Source organism: Callorhinus ursinus, unplaced genomic scaffold (genome assembly GCF_003265705.2).
Source record: "Callorhinus ursinus isolate GAN/ISIS: 27379988/994484 unplaced genomic scaffold, GSC_fseal_2.0 scaffold112, whole genome shotgun sequence".
In the NCBI taxonomy this organism is placed as follows: Eukaryota; Metazoa; Chordata; class Mammalia; order Carnivora; family Otariidae; genus Callorhinus; species Callorhinus ursinus.
Genome location: NW_027397174.1, coordinates 375,348 through 403,344, shown reverse-complemented (window position 1 = coordinate 403,344; position 27,997 = coordinate 375,348). Strand labels below are relative to the sequence as shown.

General features: G+C 46.1%; 1 protein-coding gene across 6 annotated transcripts; it reads left to right on the top strand.

The window, feature by feature from the left end:
* MPP1 (MAGUK p55 scaffold protein 1) lies at positions 1-27,718 on the top strand. Of its 6 annotated transcripts, none has more exons than XM_073889647.1 (13): positions 1-248; positions 12,941-13,084; positions 13,289-13,367; positions 14,246-14,331; positions 15,560-15,679; positions 16,307-16,375; positions 18,855-19,051; positions 21,146-21,252; positions 22,172-22,252; positions 23,360-23,440; positions 25,175-25,377; positions 25,575-25,649; positions 27,083-27,718. In XM_073889647.1, the coding sequence occupies exons 1-13, from the start codon at positions 147-149 to the stop codon at positions 27,257-27,259; spliced, it is 1,521 nt and encodes a 506-aa protein (XP_073745748.1). In that variant the 5' UTR covers positions 1-146; the 3' UTR covers positions 27,260-27,718. The 6 variants fall into 6 exon arrangements, with proteins under 6 accessions (XP_073745748.1, XP_073745747.1, XP_073745749.1 ...); XM_073889646.1 differs by having other exon boundaries at positions 23,360-23,470; XM_073889649.1 differs by lacking the exon at positions 1-248 and adding an exon at positions 6,025-6,208 and having other exon boundaries at positions 23,360-23,470.
* Positions 27,719-27,997: the final 279 nt, after the last annotated feature.

Here is a 27,997-nt window from a genome sequence, read left to right as displayed (position 1 = left end):
CCGCCCGCCCAGCGCGCTGCCTGCGGGGTGGTGACGGGCCCGGCCGCGCCACCTCCGCCGCCTCTGCAGCCCCGCAGGCCTCGGCTCTCGTACTCCCGGCTCTGCGCGGCTCGCGGCTCGCGGCCCCGCGTCCAGGCTCCTGCAAGATGACGCTCAAGGCGAGCGAGGGCGAGGGCGGGGGCAGCATGCGCACGGCGCTCTCCGACCTGTACCTGGAGCACTTGCTGCAGAAGCGCAGCCGGCCCGAGGTGAGAGGGCCCCGCGGTTCCCTGGGAGCAGGGTGAGGGGCCGGGACTCGGCTCCAGGCCGCGCCGCCCGCCGCGGGACCTGCTCGGTCCGTGGCCCGGCCCCGGGGGGGCTGCCCTCGGGATGGAGGCCGCGGCGGCTGCCGGGGGTTCGTATGGAGGGCTTCAGGTGCGGTGGGTCGTTTCCCCCAGGAGCCCTCGTAGGTGGAAATTAGGAGAGGCCGCGCGGCCTGTACAGAGCGCTTATTAAGGTCAAGGAAAACTTCTTCGTGGACGGAAGGGAAAGGCTAAGGGAAAGACTTTAAGGAACAGATCGCAAAAGAGTCGGTCGGCTTGCTTGTTGAAATGCTTGTGTTTGGGTCAGCAGAAACGGTTGTAAAACCTAACTCTGCCTCTAAAGCGCTCACTCACCGTCCGTCTGCATTTAGGGAGGGCCCCTTGTGCTACGGTGCAGATGGGGTGGCCTGTGTGTATCTTCGGGTGGACAAGGAATGCGCGGATTCCAGAGGTAATGGTGCCCTCCGGATTCCTGGGATGGGTGGCAGATAGCTGTTAACCTCTGCCCTCAAGGATGCCCGGAGAGGATGTTGAGCATTTCCGTATTATCTCTCATGGTTCTGAGTGTGGATTTCACCCAGCAAAATAAGGTTGTCTCTTACGCAGAGGTGCAGCCGCCAGAGTGCTCACTCACTCCTCTGCAGGCTGAGGCTGGCTCCCACTTGGGGCCATCGCCCAGAATATAGGCCCAGCAGACGCTCCAGGTAGCCTGGCCTTCCTCACAGGTTGGTGGTCAGGTACTACTAGTGAATGTCCACAGAGCGAGAGAGAGAGTGCGAGCCAAGCAGCAGCTGCACTGTCTACAGTGAGCCAGCCTCAGAAGTCCGTGTGAATCTCCTTCCTAGACTGCAGGATTTTTCAGGGCAGGGCTATTTCATGCTCACTACTTTTATTTTAAATGCCTAATAAAGAGGTCCTCAGAAATGTTTCTGAATTAATAAATGACTGAAGAGGTGGACAGAAGAGATTTAGCATAACCTTCCACTTCCACAGATGAGGACACTGAAGATTCACAAGGTAAAGCAAACAGTAGAGCTATAGACTGTTTGGGCTGGTAGCTCAAGGAAACAATTGATAAGCATCAGTGCAGTGTTCACACCTGTGTGTTGTTTCCAGTTACGATCGCAGTATTCTAGGCTTGAATGAGTGCCGGAATGAGCAGGTGGGGAACACAGTATTGTTATTCAGATGGCAAGACAGAATTGGAAGGTATGTAGTGGAATATGCACTATGAGGGAATCAGGATCTAAAACAACCTGGCTCCCCATAGGCTTGGATTCTCTGTAATCAGTTCACTTGGCTGCGCCTTAACTTTTTAATAAAATCTCTTTATTAAATTTCCTTTTGGCAGCTTTACTGAGGTATAATTAGCATACATATAATTCATAAATTTATTTAGTCTGTTCAATAAGATTTCACAAATTTATACAGTCATGTAACCAGAAAGTTCCCTGGTGGTCCTTTACCCTCATTCCCCCCACCCCCGGAAACCTGGAAATCACCCTGGAAACAGAGCTGCATTTTGACACTATTTGACACTAGCATTTGGCCTTTTCAGGAGTGTGTTATAAGTGGAATCCAACTGTATGCAGTCTTTTCTATCAGGCTCCTTCCACTCAGCACAACCAGAGCCCCATATATAACTGAAGGACCAGACCTTGTGTAAACCTCTCTGCTCCTTAGGGACAGGCTTGAGAGACTGTGGGCCTTTTGGACGAAAGGCCCTATCACTACAAGACTTATGTTGTAGTGCACCCTCTGAGTCAGCAGTTTTGGTGGAGCTGTGCATTTATCCTCAATTACTGCACATGGTCTACTGGGTAGCCAGTTTGTTTTGGTGTTCTTAAAGAATTTGAAGCAGATGAAAGAAAACTCGCTAAATTCTTGAATGGAATAGCACCCAGATCGGCCACTGTACGGACACTGGAGGGAAAATCTCCAGCAGGTCCTTGAGGTTCACCTTCCCTCTGGGACTCCTTCCTTTGCTGCCAACACTAGGCTTTGCTTCTCACTTGCCATGTACCCTTGGGCAAGCTTCTGGGCTCTCTGTGCCTTAGGTTTCTCTTCTCTGTCAAACGGACCTGTTTGGAGAGTTGTGGGGATGGTTACGTGAGGTAATGCTTGTCAAACACTTTGAACTGCACTGGTCCGTCCAACATCTCCCTCAGAGCTGCCTGTCCCGTAGCATCAGCACATCTTCCCCTACGGGCAAGAAGCCCGCCAGCCTGTGACGTGGAATTGTTGGCTTTGACGGAATCGAGAAAATGGTGAAGCTGAAAGCTTCTTTTAAGGGGAATGCTTTCTGTAAAAGTTCTGAAGACTCAAAACCCAAAGTTTCACTTCTTTTTTTAAAGATTTTATTTATTTATTTATTGGACAGAGAGAGAGAGAGAGTACAAGCAGAGAGAGGGGAAAAAGCAGGCTCTGTCCCAGGGCGCTGGGATCATCGCAGATGCTTCACCGACTGAGCCACCCAGGCGCCCCTCAAAGTTTCACTTCTGATTATAGTTCACATTTAATATTGAAAAAGGATGCCCCGCCTGGGTGGCTCAGTCTGTTAAGGGGTAAATGTCTGCCTTGGACTCAGGTCATGATCCCTCCCCCTCCTTCAGCAAAGAGTCTGCTTCTCCGTCTGCCCCTCCCACCACTCATGCTCTCTCTCTCTCAGATAAATAAGTAAAATCTTCAAAAAAAAGAAATAATTTCACAATAGATTGGAACTGTAGCCTGTCTCCCGTATTTAAGTATATTTCTTTTCTTGGAGAAACTCATAAGCTATCTCTGGCCTTGTTCTTTACAGCAGTGCTCACTAGTGCACATAAAATTGGTTGAGGAATTCCTCTTGCATTCTGCTCAAAACAGCACTTTGCCCATGTACTAAATCCCTCAAAGTTCACTAACAAATAAGTCAGGCCCCAGGCAAGCTTCCCCTAAGATCTGTCTGATGATCCGTAGGGGGCAGATGCGTTACCCCACGCTGGTAGTCGTCTGTTCTGACCAGTCTGTTGATTGCCTGCTACATTCAGGCCTGGTTCTGGAGCTGAGAAGTCCAGAAGGGAGGACACAGAGGCAGGTGTAGAGTGCTGTAAAGCTGTCAGACCTTGAGTCCTGCCGAATCTAGGATGTCATTGGTGAATGGTGCTCCAGGCCGGGGCAGCTGCTTGTGCAAAACCATTGAGGTTCTTGCCAGAGTGTGACACCCTGAGTGTGATCATTTTTCATTGTGAAAACTAATACACCCCCCCCCCAGTTGTGACAATCAAAAAATGTCTTGAGACACTGTCAAATTTTCCCCGGGGCAAGGGAGACAGAATCAGTAGACATTTCGTGGATGCAGAGATTTCACCCCTAAGCAGTGAATTGCTCAAACCTTTCAGTGTTGCTAAAACTGGAGGACCCTGAGTAAATGCAGCTCCAAACTTGTCTGCAGGGCAAGGGAAGTGACCCCGAGGGCAGGGAAAACAGGAAGAAAAACTCTGAATTAGGGAACCAGAAGTTTCTTTTTTTTTTTTTTTTTAAGATTTTTTTTATTTTTTTGCGAGAGAGAGACACAGTGAGAGAGGGAACACAAGCAGGGGGAGTGGGAGAGGGAGAAGCAGGCTTCCCACGGAGCAGGGAGCCCGATGCGGGGCTCGATCCACGGACCCTGGGACCATGACCTGAGCCGAAGGCAGATGCTTAACGACTGAGCCACCCAGGCGCCCTGGGAACCAGAAGTTTCTTTTCTGATGCTTCACTTTTTCCTTTTCCTTCATATCAAGAAATATACATGCATACATACATATGTAGGTTTTGGCTCAAGAGTCACCTTCCCTGCGAGGGAAGAAGCCTTTGCCTCTGTACCTAGTACACTGGGTAGATAAAGTGCATTGGAAAAGGATCTTTAGAGACTTGACCTTTGGATTGATTGATCTATGTGTTCTCAAATGGATTTAGTGCCTGAGAAACAGTGCACCTAGTTAATGTATGATTTTAAGATAGTTCTCGCCAGAAACTTCTGGCTCCTAGGCTTTCCTCTCCCCAGCTCTTGTCATTTGTGGTAAAAGTGCTAAGCTCTTTCTAATAATACCGTAGAGTACTCTTGGTTCTCTCAGTTTCTCTTTTTTTTCCCCAAAGTGGAATAGATCTTGCCCAGGTTGATGTGGGGCCGCTCCCACAGTCTGCCGTCTGGGGATGGCTTGGCTTCTTGGCCTGGCCTTCTCCTAAGTCTCTGCGTGGAAACAGTTGGCCAAGAGCCTAAAAGTAGGCTGAACAAATGTTTGTTCTTGCCTGCATTCGCTGTCACTCACTCTTAATGCGATTGTTTGGATGAAAAAGCCAGCTTTAGTTGCACTGTTTTATTTACCCGCACCCGCGCCCACCCCGCCCCCCAGCCCCGCCAAGTTTGTTTTCATTTCTTTTTAAGTCCCAGCTTCCTTTGAACCCTGCGGCAGATGTTTCCTCCCAGTCCAGCAGTTCCGGTAGTTAACAGCCAAAAGGCTGCAGACCAAAGGCCGGAGGCGTTGGGGGGTTGCTCCCCAGTTTCTGCAGCCCGTGAGCTGAGGGGCGAGCGGTCACCCCTACCCAGAGCCACTCCCCCCACCCACCAGGAGATGAGGGTGGTGAGCTTTCAGTTGGAAGCAAACTCTAGGGCATTTGCCTTTATTACTTGTTCAGCATTGCTCGTGTCACTTGGCAGTCATGTGGCAGTGGTGGCAATGGTGGTGGTAATGACTCAGGAAACAGCAGCACGTGCCTCACGAGTCATTCATGTCATCAGTGAGTGTGGAGCAAGCTCCTGGTGTAGGTGCCTGTGTGGGACTTACGTTCCAGCTCAAGGAGACAAAGCGAACAGAAGAAACAATCAAATCTGTATCTCCCGGCTGTGGAAACAAGACAAGTTAGGGCAGATCAGGGGGCCAGGACAGGTGTCTGGTAAGCAGTAGGTCAAAAGATGGGCAAGTTAAGTATCCCGAGTGGAAGGCCAACACCTTCCCCTTTCTCCTAGGTTCAGTGTGGGCCACTTGTGTAGCAGGAAGCCTGGGATGCGACTTCATGGGACAAAACTTGTGTCTGGATCCCAATGCTTGTCTTGGCCTCCCACTGGAGAACAGACTGCTCTTTCGTCTACCCCTAGGACTTCCTGTCGTCTTCTTCTTTGTTCCCCTGAAGGTGCCACCCTCCTCATCAATCAGAAAGCCTTTGTGAAGCTCCATTTGCTAGTTCTGAAGAAAGCTGAAAACCATGTTTTGTGTCCTTTGAGTGCTTACACTCTTAAGACAACCTTAAACTTGGTGGAGGCTATCTTTTCCATTTATCATTTACGTTGCATGAATGAATGAATGAATGAATGAATGAATGACTTCCCCTTATAGTAATGAGCTGCCCAAGGGCAGACAGCATGACTTAACTATGTGAAGATGTCCTGCACTTCATGTGGTCACAGACCCACAGATTGAATTAAGGAATCACCTCTAGAGTGTGTGTGTGTGTGTGTGTGTGTGTGTGTGTGTGTGTGTGTGTGTGTACACAGACATCAAGTGGAAGTTTATGTCCGTAGATCCTTGTTCCCACAGTTGTCTGTTGTGAGGAGATACAGGGGCTGCTTGGAGGAACTTGCTGTGAGGTGAGATTGAAGAGTAGTCTAGGGAAGTTTCGGTAAAGACATACAGGAAGACAGGGTTGCTCAAGGACAAGTTTGCAGTGGAGAACATTGTGGTTTGATTTTAGAAGCCTTACTATTACACGTCGGTAATAGCACATTGAAGATTTCCGTTTATCTTAGTCATCGTTCGCAACTTCTGGGTGAGTGTAATAGTGACTCTTAGTCATCGCAAAGAACATCTTGATGGGTAAGCACATTTGAAAGACCAACCTTTGGGATAGCAGCTCTTGAACTTTTCTGACTGGAATGTGTTCTGCCTCCAGTAAGCTTTGCTGAGTCCTTAATTTAAAGGCTGACATGTTAAAAACAATCTTTGCAATAAAGCTGAATAAGAAGAATATGAGGTAAGTGTGCCGGTTTATCAGCCTGTTCTAGGTACACTATCATGTAGGCTTCTTCCCATTTCAAAGGTCAGTTTGTATTCTGTGGACTAAGACTTTCTAATCTGTCACTCTTTAGAACAGTGTGCAGGTTCCCACTGAGTCTGGAAACACAGGTGAATCATCGTAAACACTTTATTGACAGTACGTTACAGCACATGATAAAATAATATGAGCCATGTTTCCTGACTTTAGGGCCACCTACGGTTAGCAACACACATAAATGGTAGTTGCTGATAAACCTATAGAATTCATTCCTGAGTTGAGTTTTCAGCTTTTCTGGCCCCACAATTAGTAGTGGTAAGAAATTCATAAATGAGGGTCAAAGAGAATCCTGGGTTTTATTTCATGTAGTGGTAAGAAATTCATAAATGAGGGTCAAAGAGAATCCTGGGTTTTATTTCATGCTCTGAGGCCAGAAAATTGACACTTGAGCTCATCATTTTTTTGCAGCAATCACGGACAGTGGTCCTTGCATTCCTCGTTCTATGACACATGCGGATGGTAAGAACATCCAGACAGCACAGATGGTGAATTTGAGAAGAGGGAGTCTTCCTTCCAACATGACACTATTTTTCCTCTGGTTTTCTTGAGTCTACTCACTTGAAATATGTAATGTCATGCCCTATTGCGGGGATCTGTGGCAGTAGCTACTTCGCTTTGAGGAGTGTTAACCACATGGTCCCGGGTCACCATGGGCCATACTTTGAAGAACTGTTTGGTCACTGTGTGTCGTGGCCTCTTACTTTCCCAAAAACCAATCCTGTACACCACATAGCTCTCAAGGATGTCTTGTCGGTAGTCATTCTTTGGTTCCAAGCTCTCTTGGTTCTAGTTGTTGGGTTGCAAACAAGTGCTACTTGGCCGTTTTGCTAGGCATTTTGTGCAAATAAGTTCAATTCTGTCTACTAGGAGTTCAATAATAGTACAGTATCAGGACCATGGAATCGACACGGGTACAAAGTGTGAGTGTAGTTCTGTGCCATTTTGTTGTGCGTGTGTGTATAACGGCCACACCAGTCAAGGTACAGAACTGCCCTGGATAGTCACGTGTCTCCTCATTCCTGTCACATCCTTAATCCTTGGCGACCACTAATCTGTTCTCCCTTTCTATAATTTTGTGATCTCAAAAATGTGATATAAACGGACTCATAATATGCAGCCTCTTGAGATTGACTTTTTTTCACTCATCAGAAAGCCTTTGAGATCTATCCCAAGTTGTTGTGTATATTAATAGTTTCCTTTTTATTGCTGAGAAGTGTTTCATGGTATGGATGGACCACAGTCATCTATTGAACTGATCACCAATAACTTTATAGCCATTCTGGTTGTTTCCAAGCTTTGGCTATTGGGAATAAAGTTGTTATGAACCTCCACATACAAGTTTTGTGTGAACATTTCTCTCAGGGTGCTGTTGCTGGGCTGGGTCCTGTTGCTGGGCTGTAAGGTACTTGTTGTTTTTTAAAAGATTTTATTTACTTCTTTGTCAGAGAGAAGGAGAGAGCCGGAGAGAGAGAGAGCGAGAGAGAGAGAGAGAACACAAACGGAGGGGAAGGGCAGAGGGAGAAGCAGGCTCCTGGAGGAACAGAGAGCTGGCTTCTCCCTCTGCCTTTGCCTCTCTGTCTCTCATGAATAAATAAAATCGTAGAAAGTACCTAACTCTCTTCCCAAATGGCCATGCCATTTTACATTCCCACCAGGAAGGATGAGAGATTCAGTTTCTTCGCATCCTCACCTGCGTTTAGTGTTGTCATTGCTTTTATCTTCGCCATTATGATAGGCGTGTGGTGGGATCTCATTGTGGTTTTAGTTTGCATTTCTCCCTGACGGCCATCCTTCCTTCCTTACCCTCTTCAGTGATACCTGTTCCGGTCTTTTGCCCACTTTTTAAAAAGATTTATTTATACATTTGAGAGAGAGTGAGCAGGCGTATGCAAGTTGGGTTGGGCAGAGGGGAAGAGAGAATCCCAAGCAGGCTCCACCCCCAGCTCGGAACCCTATGTGGGCTGATCCCAGGACCCCGAAATTATGAGCCCAGTGCCCTGAACCAAAATCAAGAGCCCAATGCCCAACCCACTGAGCCACCCAGGATCCCGGTCTTTTGCCCATTTTTTAATTAGATGGTTTTTATTTTTTTTAAGTTTTATTTAATTTCCAACTAGTTAACACAGTGTAATATTAGTTTCAGGTGTACAGTGTAGTGATTGAACACTTCCATACATCACCTGGTGCTCATCACCTTGATCCCCATCACCTAGCTCACCCATCCCCCACCCACCTCCCCTGGGGGACCGTCAGTGCGTTCTCTATAGCTTTTCTTTTCTTCAAGTTTTCTATTTAAATTCCAGTTAACATACAGTGTACTATTAGTTTCAGGTATAGAATTAGATGGTTTTTAGTGTTGAGCATTGAGCATTCTTTTTTCTTATTTTTTAAGATTGTATTTATTTATTTGAGAGAGAGAGCGTGCGCACAAGCAGGGGGAGCAGCAGAGGGAGAGGGAGAAGCAGGCTTCCCACGGAGCAGGGAGCCCGTCTTTATATATTCTAGATTCTAGTCTTTTGTTAGCTGTTTGGTTTGTAAATGTTCCCTCTCATTCTGTAGTTTGTCTTTTCATCCTCCTCACACAGGCCTTCACTGAGCAGAAGTTTTAATTTTTAAGAGGTCCAAATTATCAATTTTTCCTCTTAGGGATCCTGCATTCGGTGTCAGGTATAAAAACTCATTGTCTAGCCCTAAATCCTGGTGACCGTCTGCTATGTTGTTTTCTTAAAAAGTGTTAGAGTTTTACACTTTACTTGTAGGTCCATGACCCATTGTAAAGGTGTGAGGTTTAGGTCAGTGGAGGTTTGTTTTGCTGTAGCACCATTTATTGAAACGACTACCCTTCCTCCATCGAATTGTTTTTACACCTTTGTCAAAATCACCTGGGCGTATCTGTGTGGGTCTATCTCTGGGTTCTCTATTCTGTTCCGTTAATCTGTGTGTCTCTACCACACAGTCTTAATTACTTGCAACTATGTAAGTCGTGCAGGTGTGTAGACTGATTCCTCGTACTTTCTTCCTTTTCAGAATTTTTCAGCTATTCAAGGGCGTGTGCCTTTATATAACATACATGGTTTTTTTAAAAAGTCATCCAGAGGTACATTTAATGTAACCCAGATGGATCAGGTGCATGAAGCCAGTTGTGTGTAAGAAAAATAACATCTCAGGTACAGGGGAATCAGCAGGTGACCCTTGGCTTCCATACCAAGGAGTAGGAAGTGAGCTGGAGAGCACGTGGCCATCTGCAGGGCACAGCCACCCTCAGCCTGGCTCAGCCTTGCATGGCCATGTGAGCAGTGCCAGGTCTTCTGAAATTTCTAAGGAGAGCTTGGAATCTTCTGGGTTTTACTAAATTAAAGTATGTGGTCAAAATAAAACAGATTTGTGTCCATTTACAATTTCTGCTTTAAATTATACCATTATTCACGTCTTGCCTCCCCACTTTGTAAGGTGACCAGATCAGTGGCCCCTTCCCTTCATTTCCTTTCTCCTGTCAACTTCTGTCATGGTGTTGACATATACAATCTGTTCTTCAACTATGATTGCTTCATGATTTGTCTATAGGTAGATTCTGAAAAGGGAAAGTCAGTAAATGGTTTTTATATTATTATAACTGACTGCCGACCCAACAGCTTTATCCCATTTCTCCCTGATCTTTTTTAAGATTTTATTTATTTGAGAGAGAAAGCGTGACAGAGAGAGAGAGAATGAGCAGGGGGAGCGGCAGAGGGAGAAGCAGGCTTCCCGCCTGCTTCAGCAGGAGCCCGATGCGGGACTTGATCCCAGGACCCCGGGCAGACGTTTAACCGACTGAGCCACCCAGGGGCCCTCCACTTCTCCCTGATCTTGTTTGGGATGGCAGGATGCCCAACTCAGTTCTTATTTTCTGAGCTCCTTTGGCAGCCCAGGACAGCCACGCTGTGCAGCTCTGGCTGAGGAGACATGAATAGATGTCCACTGGCCTGGTCCTTCTTCCTGCCTTGAAAGTGGAGCTGAGGGCCAGATTGGTGGCGTTTTGGGAGCTATTTTCACCTTAAGCCTCATTTCTTTCGTTTTCTGTGCAGGGACTCCTGAGCCCCAGCCCGTTGTGGTCTGCTGGACGGCACAGTCTTCCGTGGCTGATTCTACTATGAGCAGGTTCCCGGCTCTGCTGTCCCAACTCTGCTCCATCTATGACCATTTCCCTATCTCCTTTCCATCTTCTAGAAAGTTATTGATATCTGTCATCCCTGAAGACTTCCTCGTGTTTTCTTTTTTTGTGGGTTTCTCTTTCCCTTCCCCCTTTCCCCGTTTCTTTCATTTACACAGGCTGCCAACTTGAACCTGAATCACAGTCACTTAGGACAAATTTTATCTTGCCAGAATAGAAAGCATTGTGCTTTGTAGCACTTTTGGGAATAATAGGTTTTCATTTGCCTGTATAGAAATTAATTAAATATGACGGGATGCGTGAAATTTTGAATGCTGCCGATTTTCTTCAGCAGCGTCTAAGGGTGATCTGTTTACTGTCCTCGTTTTGCCAGTGAGGAACCTAAAGCACAGAGAGATCAAGAAAGTTGCCCAGAGTTACCCAGCCGTAGTTAAAAGAGTCAGGGACTCAAACCCAGTGGGTGTATAGTTCTGTGAAAAGGTTTGCTACGTGGTGTGTGTACATCAGGACACCCCCAAACCCATGCAATGGTAACTGTATTATTAGACCATTTCCTGTAGGGTGCCTTGAAGTTATATGAAGTTCTGTACTCCCAGGCACCCCAAGTCTATTTTCTAAATACAATACAATTCTATTTTCATAGCTAATTCTCTAGGACTCATGTGACATATATGTCATGTGAGTTTTTTTAAGCTTTAGTTGCTACACAAGGCACTTTCTCTTTCTCAGCACTTCCTCTAACACTCCTTCAAACCTCACCATCTTATCAGAGTTTCTAATGACCTCTTAGAAAGGATGAAGTAAATTAAAATTTAAATATCATTTTATATCATTTCATAAGGCGCACCCCCTATCTTATGAGATGCACGTCTGTCCACAGGCCTCTACCCTGTGATCTTCCAGTCCTCTCCCCTCTAGGCCCTTGGCCACTGGCCGGGAAGAAGTGAATGAATGAATGAATGAATGAATGAATCAGTCTAGATCTAGGTAGACACATTTGCAACTGGGGCTATCCCCACTTCCCCTTCCTCACTACTCACAGCATCTCCAGGTGGGAAAATCTTCCTTCCGCATTGTTTTTGAGGGCATCCCCCCTCCTGGGTGTGGCTGGCCATATTGCTTTTGATTTACTATTTTATCTGGGGTGGGTGGGGGACACATTCAGAGGTTTCCACTTGACCTTCCCCACTGTGACAGCTCTCACCGCTAGCTCTGAGAGGGGGCCCTTCAGGAACAGAGACTGATCCATGTTGCGGTCTAGCAGCCCAGTTACTCTCTTGGTGTGTGGTATCCAGTGGATGGCTGTGCCAGTTTACTCATCACACTGTTGATGGACTTTTGACGTCCTTCCAGGTTTGGGCTTTTAAGGAAACTGTTGGGCTGAGAAGGATACAACACCACTTCCATGGGATTCCTACCAAAAATGTACAACCTCAGCCTAATCATGAGAAAACATTGCACAAACCCCAGTTGAGAGTCTATAAAACAGCAGGCCTATCCTCTTAAAAATGTCGAAGTCATGAAAGACAAAGAAAGGCTGAGGAGCTTTTTCAAATTAAGGGAGGCTAGAGATGTGAAAACTGAATGCAGTGCATGATCCTGGATCCTGGATCCTGGTCTGGGAAAGACTGTATATATACAGGACATTATTGGGATACCCGATAAGATCTGAAGAGAAACTGAGGAGCAGATACAGTATTGTATGAATGCTAAATTTTCGTTTTTGAGAAAGTTTTTGTTCTCAGAAAACACACGGAAGCATTTATGGGTTAAGGAGCATGAGGTCTTCAGATTATGTTCAAATCATTCCAAAAAATAAATTTTATAGTATTTTCTTTTACAAAATAGTGCTGCAATGACATCACTATGCACATCTTTTGGTGCACATGGCACATGGCCGGGCATCTCTGGGGAAGGGCTCGGATGTGGTAGATGCTGTGTCTCTGCACTTTAGGTTCTGTTGTCTGGGAGAAAGGTCACAGTGCAGATATCATCTTGGGATGGTGGGAGGGGTGCCACTTGGGTTCAGTGGTATTATTGTTATCATCATAGGCCAGGGGCTAATCCTAAATGCCTAATTCTCTTCCTGTTTGTAGCAAAGACATAATTGGTGAGAGGCTAATGCTAACCTGAATCATCATTACGCAGAGCATCAGGATGCTTGAATGAATCCCACCCTGGATCTTGGCTATAGCCTGTGCGTGTGTGCACCATACAAGTACATGGCCCCTTACCAGAAACCCTTGGTGCGGCACCCTGGATATCAAACTCATTAATATTTCTGCAGCAAACTGGATAAACATGTCTGTTAAGTTGGATAATAACGTTTACAAATAGCCTCACATCAGAGCCTTTTAGATTTTAGAACTGTGGTTACAGACTGATGGCAGGCCTCTGCTTTGTTGTTTTGACCTGACAGGCTGTGTCACACCAGGTGAATGCCGTGACTGAGGACATGTACACCAATGGTTCTGCTGCCCCAGGTAGCCCTACCCAGGCCAAAGGGCAGGAGGTACGGAAGGTGCGACTCATACAGTTCGAGAAGGTCACAGAAGAGCCCATGGTAATCCCTTATCATATTCTAACCTCCTGCTTACTCCCAACCCCTTGAGTCCCTGGCTCTCATCCCTCCCTCAGGTCTCTCCTCCTGGCAGCTTTGACGCCCATTCTAGTTGAGTACCACCCAGGTACAGATGAAAAAATCTTTCTCCGAAGAAATCACCTTAAATTACCCTAAAGATGGCTGTGCCATTTGTCTTCATTGCAGGGAATCACTCTGAAGCTGAATGAAAAGCAGTCCTGTACGGTGGCGAGGATTCTTCATGGTGGCATGATTCATAGACAAGGTACCCTGGGGGGCTCCTAGGTCGTGTTTCACTCAGAGATTAATCATTTACCTCCTATTCAGTGGTGAGGGTCAGGAAGCTTACAGTCTTAAACCCAGGAGCATTTTTGTGTGTATGGCAAGAGATTTTCTGTGGCTTAATAACTGGCTTCTTGTCTGAATTGCCCAGTGCCACCATCTCTCCCTCTGAGCATTCTTACACACCCCTTATACCAAAATTTTTCCAGTTAATATTTGAGCAATTAGATATATGCAACCCACTGCATTAGACTTTGAATATGTTGCAGTGAAGGAAACAGACCATCTCTACTTCCTGGAGCTAACAGTTAAATTGAGAAAATACACACATTAAACAAATAATTACAGGTAACTGTGGTATCTTCTTAATGTGAAGGTGCCGTCAATTTTCAGATGCATCATTAAATAGCTCTTATTTGTGGCGGGAGTTGGGGTGAGAGAACATTAAAATATGACATGTTTTTAGTAGCTGACGATAACCTGTATTTGCCCACCTGATTCATTCCACGCTTTGAGCCCTACCCTTTTATGTTTAGTTGGGACTTTTTTTTTTTATCTAGGGTGGCACAAACATTCGTAACTACTCTTCACATAGAATCTAACCATTGATTAGCTCTACCATTAGGTGGCATTTGTGGGTTTATCTAAACAACAAAGAAGCATTACACTTGCTGTGGATGTGGTGCTTTTATTCTGCTTGGTCAACACAACTGTCAAGGGCCGGCCTTGGTACATTCCCTTCTCCCGTGGAATATGAACATGCTCTAGGTCATGCTTTCTTTTCTGTGGTGTCTTGATTTCTATTGACAGCTCTTGTTTTAATGTTTATTCTTTGTGGACTGATTTTTCATTTTGTGGTAGGCTCCCTTCACGTCGGGGATGAGATCCTAGAAATCAATGGCACAAATGTGACTAATCACTCAGTAGATCAGCTGCAGAAGGCGATGGTGGGTATTTTCCATGCCATTATGTTTGTGAAGTGTGGATGCACGTTGGTGTCAGTGTATGTCATTTTTCTGTCAAGTCTTTATACCTCATTGAGGGGACTCTTACCACTGCTAATCTTTATTCTGTGCAAGCAATGACAGTTCTCTATTTTTATCTAGCAAATTTCTAAAATAAGGTGAATAACCCAGAGTATCTATCTAGAAAGAACATTGGACTGGGTGTCAGAAAGCGTTGGTCTTTAATGGCAGCTCTAAAACCCTGCTCTACTTCATTCTAGCCATGATTTTGAACAGGTGAATTAATTTCTCTAAGTCATCTGTAAAATGAAGATAGGAATCCCTATTCATAGATTTGTATGAAGAGTGGATGGGATATTATAAATGAAAAGTTGAGGGGCGCCCTGCGGGCTCAGTCAGAAGAGCGTGCGACTCTTGATCTCGGGGTTGTGAGTTTGAGCCCCACATTGGGCATAGAGCTTACTTTAAAAAAAACTGAAAAAACCCCACATGGGGTAGTTGGCCAGAATGTGGCTTTTCACTTGAGACAGAGATAAGGAGACTGAACCTTGGAGAGTTTTGAAACTTGCCCATGGTCACATGGCTGTTAAACGATAGACCTGGGATTTGCTTTAATCAAAAGTCCTCGTGGGGCGCCTGGCTGGCTTGGAGCATGTGACTCTTTATCTCAGGGTTGTGAGTTCAAGCCCCGCTTTGGGTGTGCAGATTACTTAAAAATAAAATCTTTAAAAAAAAAAAAAGCCCTTGGGAGGTACCTGGCTGACTCAGTCTGAAGAGCATGCAGCTCTTGATCTTGGGGTAGTGAGTTCAAGCCCCACGTTGCAACTTGTAGAGTGTATTTAAAAAAACAAACAAACGAACAAACAAAACAACAAAGCCCCCTCTGGACTTCTGCTTCTGGCTAAACGAAGTAACAGGGACCAGATTTACCCTGCCTTTTGAAACAACCAAAATCCAAACATCCGTGTACCTTTATTAAGAGCTTCAAAATACTTGAAGCAAAAACTGGTGGAACTGCAAGGAGAGAAAGACAAATCCGCAATATTACAGTCCGAGAGTTCAGTCTCTCTCTCAATCATCAACAGAACAAGTAGCGAGAAAATCAGTGAGGAACAGGTAGAAGACTTCATTTCCCCGAGGTGGAATTGCTGGATCCTATGATAGTTCTATTTGTAATTCTTAAAAAAGATTTTATTTATTTATTTGACAGAGAGAGACAAGCAGGGGAAGCAGAAGGCTCCCTGCTGAGCAGGGAGACCCGTGCAGGCTGATCCCAGGACCCCAGGATCATGACCTGAGCCAAAGGCAGGTGCCCAACCAGCCGAGCAGGGTAATCTCTTTATTCTAAGAGGAAAATGGGCAAAGCAAATGAAGAGATAATCCAGGTGTCCCATTCTCCCTCTGCCCCTCACCCTGCTCATGCACGCTCTCTCTTTGGCAAATAAATAAATAAAATCTTTAAAAAAAAAATAAAGGATGTCTCTTGCAGCAGATGATAGTGAAAAAAAAATTGGCAACAGGTGACATGCCCAGTAATGAGGAGTATGGCTGAATGAATAGCATGTTTGTTAAAAGCAAACAAAAATACATATGAATATGGTTATATGTGTAAATATTTGGAAATGTTTTCTTTCGTGTCGAGAAAGGTATGGGTATATGTGTGCCAGGGTTCCTTTAGGTTCATCTGGAGACCTTTTAGGGTTGAGTGTGGGGAGGAGGGAAAATTATTAGCTTTTTCTTCATTATTCTTTGTGCATCTCCATGTTGTTACACTGGTTTATGGGGCACATGAGACTTTGATATTGAAGGAGGAATTGTCCTCAAAATTTCAAAGTGTGCAGTAAAGATGGGTGTTGGGGAAAAAAAAAACTTTTTGGGGACTTTGAGAGGGGAAATAAGACTTTATGAAACCCCAGATCCATCTATAATATATCCATTATAATTTCTTTTTTAATAGAAAGAAACCAAAGGAATGATCTCATTAAAAGTAATTCCCAACCAGCAAAATCGTCTTCCTGCACTACAGGTATGTGACACCATTTTCTCTGTTGTGTTCTTTGATATTCGATTGAGATGACATGATTTTAGTTTTAAGTTCTCAGTATATCACAAGTGTAGCTGCCTAAACTAAATCGACATCCATTACAAACAGGCAGTCCTTCTTTCTGAGTTGCTTGTTTGTAACCAATGTGAAAGGAAAGGGTAATCTCTTTATTCTAAGAGGAAAATGGGCAAAGCAAATGAAGAGATAATTCACAGGAGGAAAAATACAACTGGACATCGAACATATGAAAAGATAGCCAATTTTACCAGTCATCAAATAAACACAAAATAAAATGTGCAGTATCATTTTTCACCAGCAAATTGGTGATTATTTTTTTTAAGATTTTATTTTAGAGAGAGCACGAGTTGGGGGGTAGGGGCTGAGGGAGGAGCAGAGGGAGAAGCAGACTCCCCGCTGAGCAGGGGGCACGATGCGGGGCTCGATCCCAGGACCCTGGGATGATGATCTGAGCTGAAGGCAGACGCTTAACTGACTGAGCCACCCAGGTGCCCTGCAAATTGGCAAATATTTTTTAAAACAGTAATAGCCCAGTGATTAATAGTGCCAAAGGGAAGAAAGAGTCTTTTTTTTTTAAAGATTTTATTCATTTTTTTGAGAGAGAGACAATGAGAGACAGAGAGCACAAGAGGGAAGAGGGTCAGAGGGAGAAGCAGACTCCCCGCTGAGCAGGGAGCCCGATGCGGGACTCGATCCCGGGACTCCAGGGTCATGACCTGAGCCGAAGGCAGTCGCCCAACCAACTGAGCCACCCAGGCGCCCAGGAAGAAAGAGTCTTAAGAGCACTTACTCAAAATTCATTGAGACTCTACCTCGTACACATCACTTCGCTAGAAACTGGAGGTGATATAAAGAGAAATGGGTCCATTCCCAGTCCACAGACAGTTCATCATCGGTACAGGAGAGAAAGTGTTTGGATAGGGCCTTGGCAGATGAATGTATATAAAAGTTTCTAGCACAGATCATTTATGTTATTGTGGCAAAATTTTCTTTTTAAGCAAACTTTTTAAATCAAAGTTTGGGTATATGTGGGTGTATGTATCTATTACAAAATACACAAGTCGTAAGTATAAAACTAGAATGATTTTCACAAACTGAACCTACCCATTTAACCAGCACCCAGCTCCAGAGATAGAACATGGCTAAGAACCCCTGGACCTGTTTCCAGTTACTGTAACCCTAACTTCTAACATCAGAGACAGGTGTGGCCCCTTTTTGAAACGGATGTAAATTGAATCATACGTTCACTCAGTATGTCTGTGCTGTTGCCCAGTGGCTCCAGACCCTCACCGGTACCTTTTCTTCATTTTGGCCGTTGTGGTTTTGATTTGCATTTCTCCGATGACTAATTAGACTAAGCTCCTTTTTTTTTTTTTTAATGTTTTTCTCCATTTGGATGCCCTCCTTTATGAAGTACCCATTCAAGGCATTTTCTTACTGATTTGTAGGAGCTCTCCATGTATTCTGGATAAGCATCTTGTCCTGTGTCTGTATGAGACTCGCCTTAGTTTTTCAAATTATGTTTGGAAAAATTTACCATCAAAGCCAGTGGGGCCTGTGGAGCAGGGGAGGATGGTGTTCTGTAACGGCTTTCAGTACTTTCTTGTAGAGATGTGAGTGCTCATATTTTCAATTTCTTGTGTCACTTTTGGGAAATTGTGTTTTGTAAGGGATTTGTCAAGTGTATTCATGTGAAGTTGTTCACCATATCTTCTTAGAACCTTTTAAACAGGGGCGCCTGGGTGGCTCAGTCGCTGAGCGTCTGCCTTCGGCTCAGTTCATGTTCCCGGGGTCCTGGGATCGAGCCCCGCATCAGGCTCCCTGCTCGGTGGGAAGCCTGCTTCTCCCTCTCCCACTCCCCCTGCTTGTGTTCCTGCTCTCGCTCTCTCGCTCTCTCTCTCTGTCAAATAAAATCTTAAAAAAAAAGAACCTTTTAAACATTTCTAGGATGTCTACCTATCTTGTACACATTGATTTTTATAGTTGGCCTGGCAGTGTATTCAATAGATGACCATACTTAACTAATTCCTCATTCTTGGAAAATTAGCTTGATTCCAATATTTCTGTCTTGTAAATAATGCTGTGGTGAACATACTTTTCCAGACATCGTAAGTGACAACTTGTGCATAGAAGGGGATCGTGGAGACAAGGGGTATCCACATTTTAAGACCTTTGGCACATTCATATTGTTGATTTAACATACCATGAAAAGACTTCCCACGGAAACATGCCTTTCCGATAGTAGCTCCTTTGTTCTCCAAGACAGACAGACAGTCAGCCCTAGTAACCACTAACATGTTGGAGGGATCAGGTCCAGCCCCAGTTTCAGTCACTTCTCCCTGCTGTTCACTCAATCCTGAGCCTATTTACTACTTACAGCAGAACTTTCAACCTGAATGTGCTGGTGTCGGCATCTCTCAGTTCCCTTTGCCTTATTTTTCAGATGTTCATGAGAGCACAGTTTGACTACGATCCCAAAAAGGACCATCTGATCCCTTGCAAGGAGGCGGGACTGAAGTTTGTTACTGGGGACATCATCAAGATAATCAACAAAGATGATAGTAACTGGTGGCAGGGGCGGGTGGAAGGTTCCTCCAAGGAGTCAGCAGGCTTGATCCCTTCTCCTGAGCTGCAGGAATGGTGAGCCACTTTTGTATGGGTGAAACTTGCCAATGCGAGGGACCCATGCTTGCCACACACACGATTGCTTAGCTTCAAAAACCTGTCGCCTCATGTGTAGTTTCTGTTCCTCGACCTAGCCAACCTCCAGCCTTACGTGGCATCATGGCTGAGGGGGCAACAATAAGCCAATGGGCTAGGCTCGGAAGCCATTACAGGTAAAGGAGCCCGAGTGAAGAGTTCTTCATTTGTCTGTGGGCCTCTGTTTCCTCAAATGCTTTCCCTTTGGTTACAGAGCAAGGGACAGCACGGGGACCGGAGCCCTCCCTGGTCTCCTGCCTCCCAGGCTAATGCTTCTGAGACCCGCAGAAAACAGCCAAATGTGAAATATGTGTCCTTGATGCAAAAATCCCAGCACATAGAAAAAATAAATCCTGCCCCTGAGTCGGATTGCTCACTTAGTGCTGGGTTACAGTACCTGGCCCTAGGTGTGCCGGACCTCCCCCTGCAAAATAAGTCCAGTGTAAAGACACTGTACAGCCTCAAGGGAGGGGGTCCTTTTAGATTTAAGCCTGAATTCTGGTTGACCTCATCTCTGGGGATGACACAGTGGGAATTATAAACGTGGCACCAAACCACAGGAAGTGCCATATAGAAATAAACTCTTACAATTAGAGGAACAAATGAGGGACAAACAAATCTGGCCGGCTCAGTCAGTAGAGCACGTGACTCTTGGTCTCAGGGTTGTGAGTTCGAGCCCCACGTTGGGGGTAGAGATGACTTAAAATAAAATCTTAAAACAAATTTGGAATTAGAGCAGCAAATGAAATATAGCGCCAACCCTGCATGAAAATGGTGAAAGACCCAGGTAACACGCTGTGAAGAACATCGCGGGATTGGGGGCAGATGGCTGAGGAAGACCCAGTAGCACGGCGGTATTCAAACGGGGGGCTGCAACTTAATGAGGTGTGCAATCAGTGTAGTGGGTTGCAACAAGGATTTCTTTTGAACAATGACATCAGGTAGAAGTATTGGAATATATTTCATGTATCTAAGAGAAGGTATTTTATGAAGCTGCAGTTTTAGTTGTATATGTGGTGTGTTTGTATGTTTTATTTATAGATCGATCTGTGCAGAATACATGGCTGCATTGTACAGTATATTTCCTATAATGAAGTAGGGCCATAAAGGTTCAAAAACCAGTGAACCAGAGTGTGGGCTGTGTGTGGAGACTGCTGAGGTTTACGTGTGTGAAGGCAGCAGACAATTCATGGCGCTCCACGCGGCCTGTTAGGCACTCCGTAGACATTGTCTGCAGCTCCCACAGTGGCTCTGCAAACAGGAGGCTCAGAGAGGTGGGTGCCATCCAAACTAACACAGTGATGGCTTCTCAGGGCACAGTCGCTTCCCTTGCCTTTCTGGAGAGTTCTTATGTGGGCATCCAAATACCTGGCATTGGAAATGTGTGCAGGCGGAAGTGGCACCCCCCCCCCGCCATCACATCCTCCCTTCAGTGCAGCTGGGCTCCTTCCACTTGTTTCTTTGTGTGCCCGTTGGCTCCTCCACACCAGTCTAAACCCTGCTCATCACAGACCCAGAGCTCACAGAGAAGGGGGTGGGGGTGGGAGAGCAGGAGGGAGAGAGGGCAGCTGAGGGGGTCCTGGCAGAGACACACAGAGCAAGAGAATGAGGGGGGAATGTGAGAGAAACACAGAGATTGGAGAGAGAATGAGAGATCCACACAGAGGCTGAGAGAGAGACACACACACACACACACACACACAGATGGGGGAAGTAGGGAGGCAGAGAGGGGCAGGCTGAGAAAAGTAAGGACGGGCCTCAGAGAGTGAGGACTGAGAGGGTCAAGGACAGCACAAAGTTTTTAGGAGATTGGTCTGGAAGTTGTCTTTTTTTTTTCTTCAACATTTTATTATTAAGTGATCTCTACACCTAACGTGGGGCTTGAACTTACAGCCCTGAGATCAAGAGTCGCAGGCTCTACCGACTGAACCAGCCATGTGTCCCTGGTCTGGAGGTTTGGTGTAGAAGGGGAAGGGTGACCCTAGGGGCTTTTACGCTGAGGTTCCCCTGACATTCTGGGTCTTTTCCTGCCAGGCGAGTGGCTAGTGTGGCTCAGTCTGCTCCAAGTGAAGCCCCCAGCTGCAGTCCGTTTGGGAAGAAGAAGAAATACAAAGACAAGTACCTGGCCAAGCACAGCTCAAGTAAGCTTCCTGGGCTTCCTCTCTGCCGGCTCCTGGCAGCTAAAGGGAGATGGTGTCGTGCATGGTGGACCATACGTCACACAGGAAGTGTGCCATTTCTTCTGGTTTTCTTTTATTACAACATTCATCTTTCCAGTACCTGTGAAGGAAAGCTAGTGGTCTGCTCACACCCGCTCATTATGCTCACTCCTCAGGTAACCAACCGAACAGCCATCAGCATGACCAGCTCATGGTCTGAGCAACCCCAGAAAACAGCATGTTTTCCTGAGAACTAATTTTGGTTTTGTTTTTTACCTACTGTGGTAGGTAATATAATATACTAAAATTATAAATGGATTCAGCAGATTGTAGGTAACAGTTGAATAATCTCCCATTCAGCTCACCCTCCCTAGGAGGGGGCTGGAGTGCAGGGCAGCGTGATGTTACTGAAACTATGGAGAAGAGAGAGGAAAAAGGAGAATATGGGGTCCAGAAAATCAGAAAAAATACTAAGAGTCCAAGGAATTCACTGACAGTCATGTTGAGTTCAGATGGAGGAGGCTGGGAAAAGCAGGAAATCGACCCAAAGGAAAGGCATCCATGGCCCAGAAGTGGTGTACTTCTGGACACCCTGTCCATCATTCTGTCACTGGCGACTGGTTGTGCCTGACAGTGTCCCAGCTGGTACAGTGCTGGTAAGGTTAGGGGTCTCACTGCTTTTCCATCCCAGCCCCTGTAGCCCATCGTCTACCAGCGTTCGTCTTCTAAAACCAAAATACAGTCACGTCACTTCAGTGACTCCAGGCCCAAGTCCTTTCTCCCCAGCCTCAGCCGCCTTCACGCCAGGCTGACAGACTTTCGGCTCTTTCCCACCTCACCACCTGGACCACGTTCTTCCCAGCTGTGGAAATGAACATGGCTTGGTTTTCTTTGTCCCTAGTTTTTGACCAGTTGGATGTTGTTTCCTATGAGGAAGTTGTTCGGCTCCCTGCATTCAAGAGGAAGACCCTGGTGCTGATCGGTAACTTCTTGGTGCCCGCCCCCCTCCCCATGTTGCTTTGCTAGTTAGAGTACAGCTCCCTCCTTACGGTCATGCCCGCAGCATATGATGCCCCCTTCTCCCTCCCTGCCTCAGGAAAAAAAAAAAAAAAAAGGCAGTGAGGACAGTCTCTTGGGTTCTCTGAATCCTTACAGGTGTTCCATCTGGATTTGCCTCACAAATGCAACTAAACCTTACAAGTTTTTCAGCAACTAATTATTTTAGGTGGGCAGCTCACCACCCTGTCTTTAGAGTTAAAACAGTTGCTTAGAGGAAATTATTAGGGTTCCAGAGGAATTTCCAGTAAAAACACTGCTTTAAATTCAGTTCCACTGGAACGCCTGGGTGGCTCAGTGGGTGAAGCATCTGCCTTAGGCTGAGGTCATGATCCCAGGGTCCTGGGATCGAGCCCCGCATCGGGCTCCTTGCTCCGCGGGAAGCCTGCTTCTTTCTCTCCCTCTGCCACTCCCCCTGCTTGTGCTCTCTCTTTCTCTGTCAAATAAATAAAATCTTTAAAAAAAAATCAGTTCCATAAAATCTTTAAAAAAATGATAAAAAAAGGGGGGGGGACACCTCGGTGACTTAGTCGGTTAAGCATCTGCCTTCTGCTCCGGTCATGATCCTGGGGTCCTGGGATCGAGCCCCCACATCGGGCTCCCTGCTCAGTGGGGAGTCTGCTTCTCCCTCTCCCACTCCCCCTGCTTGTGTTCCCTCTCTCGCTGTGTCTTTCTCTCTGTCAAATAAATAAAATCTTAAAAAATATATATTAAAAAAAATAAATCAGTTCCATTAATTTTGGAGAGCTCAGTAAAGCAAGTATCTTTAGAAAAGAAATAGAAAACCCATGTGTTAGCTGGCTCCTCTTTGGAAACAACAGTTATGTTCTGAGTCCTGACCCTTAGCCTGTAGAGCCTTGTCTCTCAATGGGGGCCTTGTCCACTCCCTGACCCCAGTCTGGAAGCCACACCTGTTCACTCACTCACCCGCGTCCCATTTCTAAACCTATCCCGACCTTTGACTTTGGGGAAAGAAAAGGAAGCCTTCATGAGAATAATAGCAACCTGGTTTCTGTCTTTTCTCCCTCCCCAGGAGCCAGTGGAGTGGGTCGCAGCCACATTAAGAATGCCCTACTCAGCCAGAACCCGGACAAGTTTGCATACCCTGCCCCATGTAAGTACCTCTGCGGTCCTTGGAGGACAGGTGGGAGCACCATTCTGAGATACCAAAGTGGTCTTTTCTATGTGTGACTTTATTTGAAATGTTTGATTATAAAAACAAAACACAATTTGGAAAGATGCAAATGTGTACATATAACCACTCCAGCTAACTATGTTGGCTATTCTTTTCTGTGCTGTTTGCCTGCATAACAGAAGCAGTTGAAAATACTTTTATCCTGCTTTAAATAAGCAAGCAAGTAATATTATTGAAAACATGTATGACTGGGGCGCCTGGCTGGCTCAGTTGGTGGAGCGTACAACTCTTGATCTCTGGGTTGGGGGTTCAAGCCCTACGTTGGGTGGAGATGTTACTTACAAATAAAATCTTTAAAAAATTATTACTTTTTTCATCTTACTTTATATTATAAATATTTTCTCATGTGCCTAAATCCCAGTCCGTTGAGTGGCTATACTGTAATTTCCTTAGCTATCCACTATTGCTTGACGTCTAGGCTGCCTCTAATTTTCCTGAAAGTCTTCTGAATCAAAGCAGTGCTCAGGAAAGGCACAATCTCAGCAGTAGGATTCTTCTCAATAGAACGATCAGGCCAGTGGCCAGGTAGGGAATCAGATGACTGCGTTTCCAGAAGTGAATCTGCATAGTATGATTGTGTATATTCCCAGGACGAGATCCTGCTTATCAAAGTAGAAAACTGGATTCTGAATCTGGTATTAGTATTTTTTTACTCCTTGCCTCTACATTTTGCCTTTAGGGATAAGTGACACCTAACTAGGGGCAGAAAGCAGATGGCCCTGGGTTGAGGAATGAGTGGGGAATTCAGAAGTAGAAATAGCCACTGAAGAAGAGTTGTTTCACAAGATGGGAAGAGAGAGGCATGTGCAGTTGTGGATTGACAGGCAAGCAGAGAATGCACAAGACAAGGGCATGGGGGGGGGCTCAATAAACATGGGACGCAGGAGAGGTCCACTGGGGAGGAGTGTGAGGGGTTAGGTTTCAAGCTGTGATTTCTGGAGCATGTTATTTATTTATTTATTTATTTAATTTATTGGAGCACGTTTTAGAGGACAGTTTATATGAATAATAGTAAATGGTGTGACTTAAGAATATCCCAACATTTAACAAAATGAGTTTAAACCAAACCAGAGTACTCTTCTTTCTAAGCTATAAAAAGGAAATTTTACATATGCTTTCAAGAAATCCAAACCCCATAGATCTGTTTAAAAAATATAATCAGGGGCGCCTGGGTGGCTCAGTCAGTTGGGCATCTGCCTTTGGCTCGGATCATGATCCCAGGGTCCTGGGATGGAGCTCTGTCAGGTTCCTTGATCATAGGGGAGCCTGCTTCTCCCTCTCCCTCTGCCTGCCGCTCCCCCTGCTTGTGCTCTAACAAATCAAATCTTTAAAATATATATATAGTCAGCTGTCATTTCTCCAATTCTGAGCTCTAATTCCTGGGGTTAAGAGATGTAACTTCATACAGGGAAAGGGATAGGAATTTTCTACATTGGCCTTTGCCTCTTGAAAGTGAAACACATTCTGGATGGACAGGGCATTTCCTGCTCTGCATCATCTACTGTCAGCCTTTCGGGATCCTGTGGGAGAAACCCCCCCTATTAAACTCTCTGCACCAAAGGCAGCTGGCATTTATGTACAGATACCATGGGCCGAGCCCCTAGGAGATGGTGAGGACCCCCAGTTTCGTCAGGGATTTGGGTTCTTGTGCAGATACAACACGGCCACCCAAGAAGAGTGAGGAAGACGGGAAGGAGTACCACTTCATCTCCACCGAAGAGATGACCAGGAACATCTCTGCCAATGAATTCCTGGAGTTTGGCAGCTACCAGGGCAATATGTTTGGCACCAAATTTGAAACCGTGCACCAGATTCATGAGCAGGACAAGATTGCCATCCTTGACATTGAGCCCCAGGTGGGTAGGCCTGACAAGGCAGGCATGGATGAGGTTTGGTTCACGTAGTTTCACTGGGGTCACCTAAAACCACAATAGTACCAGAAGTGATGGAAATGATTGGGCTTGGTGATGCTCAAAGACATGTACTAGAAGGAAGCCATCAGGATAGCTGACTCTGGTCCTTTTCTTCCTTCCTCCCCTTCCTCTTTCTCTAGACCCTGAAGATTGTCCGCACGGCAGAACTGTCACCATTCATCGTGTTCATCGCACCTACTGACCAGGGCGCTCAGGTGGGAAGGACAGGGTTACGCAGGGTGGGTGGAGGTTCATTCTCCAGGTTTGCCCGGACTGGGACATCAGTCCAGAGGTCAGCTTGTGACCATATCTCCCATGAGCCTCCTGGCTACTGCTATCCTTCTTCCTGCAAGGCCACGAAGCCAAAGGACATGGGCACATTTGATTTACTCAGCAGACATGTATTAAACCACTAGGTAGGCCAGCACCCATGCTAGGTAACGGGGACAGAATAAATCAGAGATAGTCATAGTTCCAGAAGTGCTTGGGGTCCAGCGGCAGAGATGGGCAATTTGGCAGATCCTGACACTGGTGCGACGTGGGCTCAAGTGGGAAGGACAGAGGCAGCATTGGACCACCCACCGCCCAGGGGTGTGGTGTGGCTGTGGGGAGAGGGGAAGAGCTAGGGGACCAGGGATACACTGAAAAGCCGCTCCCTGCTCACCACCCGAGTTCCTGCACCTGCTCTCACCAAACACAAGCGAGAAGTTGCTGTGTCGGCGTGGCTGCGCGGCCTCCGTTATGCACACTGGCAGGATTGTTTCCTTCCGACCGCCAGACACTACTGCACTCTGTGGCCTGTGCGTGTGGTATTTCACACAAGTGCAGCTCGATCTATAGGAGAAGCTCCAGGCAGGATTGCCAGGTCCAAGGATGCTTGCAATGGGAATGGAAAATTCCCTGGGAGATTGCTTGTTTCCCTGGGCCAGGAGCATGTTATCCAAAGTTTCATTTGTTGACCAATCTACTAGAAAAATGTAGTCTCGCTGTACTTTTATCTCTGTTAAGTGGTTGGGTGTCTTATCAGACTATTGAGGGCTATTTCTATCTTTTCAGCAAACTGCCTGGTCCTGTCCTTAGCTTATTTTTCTTGGGTTATTGGCCTTTTTCTTACTGCTTTCTAGGAACTCTGTATTCGGGTAATTAGCCCTTTGTGACATCAGTTTTAAACATGTTTTTCCCAGTTTGGCATGTCTTTTGGCACTCATTGCTGTGCAAACATCTTTACTTTTATGGAGTTACCAGTCTTCATAGCCACTTGTTTGGGATTCTAGAAAGAGGCCTGGGGTTGTAACTCACCCTTATACCTGTCCCAGGATTGCAGCTGTGGTGGTGCTGGTGGTTGCGGCAGTGGGGAGATGCTGCTCACATCCATGCCACAGCGACGGAGCTATTGGTCTTCTGAGCTCTGATGATTTATCATCAGGGTTAGTTTGAGATCCTCTAGAATCGCAGTGCTCCGAGTGTCTCTATACCCTACTCTATTAAACATTCTCAAGGAAGGTCTTCAGGGCTGGAGTCTTCAAGCAGGTGACTCTGAGCCAGGCAGTGGTCACCACAATCAGGGTCCAGTTAAAAACCCATCACTGACCTCTTGGGCTGCCGTGCTGTGGGGCCTGCTTCATCCACGCTTCTCTTTTCTTTGCAGACGGAAGCCCTGCAGCAGCTGCAAAAGGACTCCGAAGCCATCCGCAGCCAGTACGCACACTACTTTGACCTCTCGCTGGTCAATAATGGCGTTGACGAAACCCTTAAGAAACTGCAAGAAGCCTTTGACCAGGCATGCAGTTCTCCACAGTGGGTGCCTGTCTCCTGGGTTTACTAAGCTTGCAGATATGCCCTTCTCTAGCAGTTTGAATTTCATTCTCCTTGCTTTAACACAAACAGGGACACTCCACCCAGTATGTCAGCTTCCAGTGCTCTGCATCTATCCTAATTAGGCCAGTGGGTGTCAGTCTTGTTCAAGTCCCTTGGCTGGGCTCCGATTTTCCTGATCAATGGAGCCCCATTGATCAGGGTTTCAGAAGGATCTCTGGAACTCTGAGGCCCAAAGTACTATCAAAATGCAACTGCTAATCAAAGATGGTGCACACGGGGAGGAAAAGGCAATGGCCCTTGTTCTTTAAAGCCTGTGCTCCTTCACCTTTACACTGGGCATCTCATGTGTCTTTGAAGCATCTGTAACCTCAACTTTCTAAAATGCCAAAATGAAGCGGCTGTGCAATAGAATGATGTCTGCTCTAGGGACACCCTCAAAAGCAATAAAAACGTTGCTGTGTTAAAATGCCAATACCTTGTAACTCTCTGGGTTTCCACCTGCACGAGTCTCTGGAGAGGGAAATGGCAGCACCTGTCAACCCCTTAGGACAGCGTGAATACCAGTTGCCTCTCCTGGGTTCAGAAGTCTCCCTCAAGCACACAGAGGTCAAGATATAACCCACCCTCCCATGAGGGGGGTGTGTGCTGGGCAGGGCGCGATCTGGTACGTTACGTGTGGACCTGAACACACACACAGACATGTAACCTATAAAGCAAGTTTGGGAGCAAAGGTGTGATCATCCCA

Coding starts and splice junctions, on each gene's coding strand:
- MPP1 (XM_073889646.1), top strand. CDS start 147: ATGACGCTCAAGGCGAGCGAGGGCGAGGGCGGGGGCAGCATGCGCACG. Junction 13,368..14,245: donor TGGCATGATTCATAGACAAG/GTACCCTGGGGG, acceptor ATTTTGTGGTAG/GCTCCCTTCACGTCGGGGAT. Junction 16,376..18,854: donor ATCGTCTTCCTGCACTACAG/GTATGTGACACC, acceptor CTTATTTTTCAG/ATGTTCATGAGAGCACAGTT.